Below are 6849 nucleotides of genomic sequence, written 5' to 3'. Positions count from 1 at the left end.
TATGCATATATACATATATGTAGTGTTATGTACATATGTAATGTGATGATGGAAATTGTGGGATAGTTACACTTTATTATCACAGTGTATGGTAATTAGTGTACTATCGAAATGTTTTGAGAAATAAAACTTTTGGACTAGGCTAAGTGTGTTGATTGATTTCAAATTGGGACTTGATTTTGTTGAATATGTCCAAAAAGTGATTTTTGACTCAAGGAAGATGAGGAAGAAGGGAAAATGTTTTCAAATCCTTAGTTTCTAGTAAAGTTGAGTAGGACCTTGATTAGCCTTCGGGTGGCTTAAAGTGCCCTTGCCCAAGGTTGTTATATATAGTATGATCATTCATATGGAAGGGCGAAGTCTATTCACCGAGTACTATATAACTCGTTAGGATGAGGAATTCCTGCGGGGGTGTGCACACTTAAAGTATAGTTACTCTAGGAAGTCCGGGTAGGTGTCGTTTTTATGGACCTAGTAGGGCCAGCTAGGGATCATTCTAACGAACCTTACGTCCAGGGGATCAGTGTTAGACCGGGGGATGACCACTGAACCCGAGTTCGATGGTCCAAGTGGTCAGAGAGGGAGTTAAGAGAATACTCCAAAGGTCTCACGCTTTCTACAAAGAAACTAAGTGGAGAATTTAGTATGAAAATGTAGTTACTCTATAGCTACGCTAAAGAGGGATGCGATGATTGTTTAAACGAAAAGGAGTATCGGTGAACCCTCTTGAGATAAAAGTTAGTGGAATTTCCTCTGAGGAAGATTTTTCAAGTACATGATTGTGATTAACGTGAAGTTCATAATTTTCCACTACTTGCTTATATGCGTAGATGATTATTGATGTGTTGATTAATACCTTTCTTGGTAAATAATCACTTATCAAAAGAACTTAGATTGTTTTTTCAATTCTTACTTATTACTTGTGCAAACTATACGTGATGACTTGTTTGCAGGTGAAGTATCAATGTAGAGTAAGGGTAATAAAGGTTTTCTTTTAAATACCTGCTTTGTAAAACCTTTATTTAATTTTGGGTGACCCACGGATCCCCTTACTTAGCCGTCGCGCTAACTACACTTCATTGTGTTACCTACAGATGCAATCTAGCGTAAGTTCTTGTAGTGCGGCGAACTCTCCAAGTTCGCCGGAGTATGAGTGTCACGGCATGGATTATGATGACTGTGTACAGCAGATGATAGGTACCGACCCTTATGCGCCGGGTTATGCTCCGCTCGCTCCAGCCAGCTCTCCAGTTGTAGATAGTTTCCCTTTTGTCCAAGATGGTCCAGATGTTCAGGCCTCCTATGGTCTTTATCCCCTTGAGGTGTTGACCGGAAGTGACCCTTTAGAGTTTATCGTGTCTTACCCCTACCCCTGGGATCCCGCTCCACCAGCTTATTGGGACGAATGGTCCATGGTTAACACCACCTCTCGCTTCCTAGACCATTTCACATGGTTTGAAGGGGAGTGGCATGTAGTCTGGGGCGAGTTCACATGTCCGGTGTATCGCGGGATAGTCTAGGTATTACTTCTTGGGAGATGCTGTGGGAAAAATTCTTTTGTGTAAATGCCTTTTGTAGCCTTAGTGGTGGCTAATTGAACTAGTCGGGTTGTGAATAACCCTTAACTTATATTTTGGCCCGATGGGCAAACTTATGTATATAAATGCAGATATATATATATATATTATGATGAGTGGTTGTTGTTGTTAAGTAAAAGTTTCCGTTTAGCCTGTGCACCTAGAGTGGGATCTATCAAAAGAAGATAGAACTCGTTCTAGGTGTGGCGGTAACTCCTCCGGATGTATGGCAAGCCGAGCCGGTCCAGGGTGTTACAAGTTGGTATCAGAGCGGTGTTTGAGTCTTTGGGATTAGATTGGAGTCTAGGTTGTGAAACTTTGTTAGGAGCTCTAGGTTAAAATCCTAAGAGGTAAGAAATGGACTTCAGGAGCCCAAGTTCCGAGTCAACCTAAGTTTGCTAAGATTAACCTAAGTTGCTACCTCAGCTTAACTGGGATATGCACTTCTGGAACAGAGCTGGAGACCAGGCAGCATCAAAATGGGGGTACCTCATCTGTACTTTACAGAATCTCTTGATTCTGGTTGCTAAATACTCTGACTGATATTTATGCATTCTTATATTTGTTAATCATTTCTTATGATTGCTGTGAGGAACTTGAGGAGATGCTATACTAACTGTTTAGTTAGCTAACTTCCTAGTAACTTTTATACTTCGAAAGCTAACTCGAAACGATCGTCTAGTGAAAATGCCGCCTAGACGAAATGTACCTGCTGGACATGGCGACGACATCACAACAATGGATTGTAACACCCCGAAAATTTCAGCTCGGCGCAGTCCGAAAGATTTATTCGGTAAACATACTTCCCGAACTCCGTTTTACTTGAAATTTTTATTTTAGAACCCCAACCTATAGTACTTGATATCCTTAAAAAAGTTTGGTCATTTGGATATTCGAGTAAACACAGAAAATTACGTTTTTGCCCTTGGCAGTGTGCTGTCCAGAATTTTTCTCTCTGGACTAGTTTTGGAAAGAAATTCAGAAACCATACTTCTACTCCTTATATTTCTATGAAATTTTATATGTAGTTTCTAGACTTGCTTAACTACATATTTGAAGAAAATGGTATCAAAATACCTTACCAAATACTCCCAATAATTTTCGTAATCTTGATCCAGTGTTCTGCCAATTTCTTTCTGCCAGCACATGTATTCTTCAATTATTGTCCCTAAATTATTTTCCACCGAAACTTTATCTGTTTGGACCTCAACTGATAAGTTGGAAGATTTTTATTTTTGGAACCACAAGATTGTGACAAGTGTCACTATTTCTAGCCACATGTGATTATTTAAATAATTCTTGAAAATGATCCAATTGTGGCTTAGTCTTCAAGACTTCCTCATCCTAATCTTATAAGGGAAAATATATATGCCTTGTTTCCTATTTTCCCTTGTTGTGGCCGAAATATTGAGAGGAAAAAGGGAGAAAAATATTTCATCTTCTTCGTCCATTAAAGCTTGCTTCCATAGCCAAAGTTTCTTCACAACTCGCCAAATATTCGGTAAAATTCTACTTTTATTCGGTTAAAAGCTTTGTTTTCCTTCCTAGATCTTGAATCCAAGTATAGTTTTCTTAAATATGGGGTTATGATGTTATATACTTCCTAGAATTTTTTTTAAGGGAAAATTTTGGGTAGGAAAATCCTATTTTACTATTTATTCTAGTATAGTTAGTGTTCTCAAGGATCTAATATTATGTATGTTGTGGATAAATTATGGATTGTGTAGAAGAACCAAAAGAAGTAGAAGAGTGAGCATCTAAAGGAAATCAGTGAGATTTCAAGAAGATAAGGTAACCATCATGTCCACTAAAACCTATTTTCACTCCTGTTCTATATAATATTATTTGGTGTTGTGGAATCCTATGATATTTCTTGGTGTATAGCCTTTGTTTTGATGGTCTGCGTACCTACTTGTGGATTATTGAACTTGTGTTCTTTATTCCTTATATCTTGATGAGTATGAGCTTTGTTGTTATGGATTCCATGTTTATTTGGCTTCTGAGATGCATATTCTGATTATATGTTGTGTTCATGTTCTGAGATGAACACTGTTTGGTGGATGATTCTTGGGCTGGGATGGTGGAATGGTGAAATTCTGAGCTTTCTGACTTGATGAGTTTGAACTAACTGTGGGCCTTGTGCCTCTGTGATTGGGCACTATGTGCCTCTGTGATTGGGCATTGATTGCCTCTATGATTGGGCATTGATTGCCTCTGTGATTGGGCCTCGTGCCTCTGTGGAAACTGACTGTGGGCTTATTGCCTCTGTGGAACTAATTATGGGCTTATCGCCTCTGTGTACTAACTTGGTTTGGTAAATAGGATAGTATGGTGGTTTGGAGGATTTGGTTGGTATTATCTTTGGATATGAGGGTTTGGATTGATTTCCTTATCTTTGGTTATTTGGTTGAGTTGTATTTCCTTTGATATCTTGTTATCCTTTGGTTTGGTTATTCCTTGTGATATTCTGTTGATTTATGATTCCTTGTTATCTCGACTATAGACTTGATGTCTTATGCCTTTGTGGTTGGTATTGGACTAGTGAATGTGTCCTTGGTTTATGATTCCTTCAGCTTATCCTTATTGCGTATCCGTTTTACTAAAGAAAAGTTCGTTGGTGTGTATATTCTATATGGGTGTGTAAACTTATTTCCAAACTTACTATATATCTATACTTCCTTGCGGGTGTGAGTGGTGGTTGCTTAGCAGTCTTTTGCTAATGGTTTCCTAATGTTTTCCAGGTGATGGTGTAGTCTAAGCCGTGAGCGCGATTAGAGATAGCTCGGTGTCAAGACCAGCTTAGACTAGTTTGTGTTTAGATTTCCCTTTTGGGCCTATGTGCCTAGTATGATGTTGAACTTGGATTAGTTTCGTTATGATGCTTGGATTGGGTTTAGTTTTGGTTGGCCTGAACATCTAGGCTGTGTTTTCTTACCTAGATGTGACATGACACCCCTTAGGTTATAAATCGCTTCCGCTATATTTGTGAAAGGTTGGGGTGTCACATGGATCGTATGGCGTTGGCAATGGAACAGATGGCTGGGTTTATGATGGCTCAGTAGATCTAGAATAAAAATCAGGGACCCCCTCGGGTCGACTTTGCTAAAGCCATAGCAAGTAGACAGCCACCATATTACGCAGGGGAAAATGATCTAGTGGTTTTGGAAGAATGGATACGGACATTTGATAAACTGCTTAGTGCAGTAAATTGCCCGGCGAACCAGCGAGTATCCTCTGTAACTTATTATCTGACGAAAGCCGTAGACAACTGGTGGGCAACGGCTGGACCCGAACTCCTGCAAAACCCAGGCTTTGGCTGAGAGGAATTCAAGGAGGAATTGAGAGGACAATTTTACACGGAGAGAATTAAGGGAATCAAGTGCAAGGAATTCTTGCGATTGAAGCAGAAAGGAGAAACTGTCCAGGTCTACTACGACAAGTATGTGGAGCTAATGAGGTTTGCTCAAGACATCGTACCGGATGAGGCGAGCAAAGCAAGAAGATTTGTGCGGGGACTGGACTAGGACGTGAGAAGGGCAATCGCACCATTCATGTGCTCTACTCTCAAGGAGGCATATGATCGGACATCGGATCAGTATCAAGTGTATCTGGACCAACAGGAAGTTTACGGCAAGAACAAAAGAAAAGCTGATGATAAACAGAGGAAATTCAAGGTGGATGATAGGAAGTCTAACCAAGGAGGATTTCAACCAAGGCAAGGAGAGAAGAGGGGAGGAACAGACCAAGGGAAACAGCCTGCTTGCCGCAGATGTGGAAAGTACCATCCTAGAGAAAATTGCCAAGGGATAAGGATAAGGTGCTACAAGTGTGGTCTCTTAGGACACAAATTCTACGAGTGCCAAACCAGGGTGGAAAACCTCCGAAACCCCTCACAGAATACCAGCCAAGGAGGAGGATTTAATGGGAACAACGGCCGGAAACTCGCTGAAGCAGGAAACAGGGGAGTTAATTCTCAACAAGTAAACCGGGGAAGGCCGACGAATGCTGCCACAGGTCCGAACGACAAAGGGAAGTTGCCGATGGGAGAAAGTAGCACAGGGAACCAAGGCCGAATCTACGTCATCAATAGCGCTCAGGCTCAGGCTAGCGACGTCGTAACCGGTACATTACTCATAAACTCAGTGCTTGGTTCAGTATTATTTGATACGGGAGCTACCAATTCCTTTATATCGTCTACATTTGCGGATAGATTGAAGCTAAGGCCTACTATTAAGTTAGATTTAAATGTGAAAACTGCCTCGGGGATAGTGGTAGCCTGTAAGGATGGATATGACAATATTTCGATAGAAATAGCGGGATTCAATTGTCCCGGAAACCTTATTCGTTTTGAGCTAGAGGGCATCAATGTGGTACTCGGAATGGACTGGTTGGATAGGTATAAGGCTCAGATAGTATGTAATGAGCGAAAGGTTATCCTACGAGGACCGAAGGGGAAGAGAATATCCTACCGAGGGATTGAGAAGCAACCCGAGCCCAAGTTGATAATGATGCAGAAGTTGAGGAAGTACGCTCACAAAGGGTGTGAAGTATACCTCTGCTTGGTGCAAAACGCTGAGATGGAAGAACCTGAGATCAACCAAATCCCAGTAGTGCGTGAATTTCCCCACGTGTTTCCAGAGGATCTCACGGAAATGCCGCCGGAGAGGGAAGTGGAATTCGCTAAGATATTTTTCAAGACCTAACCATAAGTAAGTGACACTTGTCACAAATTTTTACCACATGTCTAGGTGAGACTAGTCAACTAAGTAAGGAGTAGGATTATAAGGCATGGTCTTCCCATTTTCCCCTCATTTGGCCGAAATACAAAGGAGAGAAGAAAGAGAGAGATCATCATCTTCTTCCTTAGAGCTCCACCTTCCATAGCCAAAATTTTCTTCACAAGTCTCAAGCTATTCGGTAAAACTTTAATTTTATTCGGTAGAAAGCTTTATTTTCCTTCCTAGATCTTGAATCTAAGTATAGTTTCTTAATATTTGTTGCTATAATGTTAAATTTTCTCTTAGGGTTTTGAGTGAAAATTTGGGGAATAGGTTCAAGAATCATCCTACGGTGTTAGTACACTCCCAAAAAGGTAAGGAATCCCTTAAGTAGGTTAAGGTCACTTGAAATTAGATAATTGATAGTGTATATGAAATATGATGAATTTTAGGTGAAATTATTGTGTACATGTTTGTATGTATAATATATATGTAATTGCATTTTACATAATATATATGTACAAAATGTCGTGTTGGTGAGATGTGGTTGTTAA

At 40.3% G+C, this 6849-nt stretch overlaps 1 protein-coding gene and 1 long non-coding RNA gene across 2 annotated transcripts; both read left to right on the top strand.

Annotated features, from left to right (window-relative positions):
* The first annotated feature begins 2936 nt into the window (after positions 1-2936).
* Positions 2937-4493, top strand: LOC116005565. The gene is made up of 3 exons (XR_004094992.1): positions 2937-3078; positions 3305-3368; positions 4319-4493. It is a non-coding gene; the product is annotated as an uncharacterized LOC116005565 (long non-coding RNA).
* A 635-nt stretch (positions 4494-5128) lies between these two features.
* LOC116005807 lies at positions 5129-6613 on the top strand. Its single transcript, XM_031246046.1, has 2 exons — positions 5129-6184; positions 6602-6613. The coding sequence occupies exons 1-2, from the start codon at positions 5129-5131 to the stop codon at positions 6611-6613; spliced, it is 1068 nt and encodes a 355-aa protein (XP_031101906.1).
* Positions 6614-6849: the final 236 nt, after the last annotated feature.

This window comes from Ipomoea triloba, chromosome 15 (genome assembly GCF_003576645.1).
Source record: "Ipomoea triloba cultivar NCNSP0323 chromosome 15, ASM357664v1".
Taxonomy (NCBI): Eukaryota; Viridiplantae; Streptophyta; class Magnoliopsida; order Solanales; family Convolvulaceae; genus Ipomoea; species Ipomoea triloba.
This window is presented reverse-complemented; position numbering and strand designations above follow the sequence as displayed.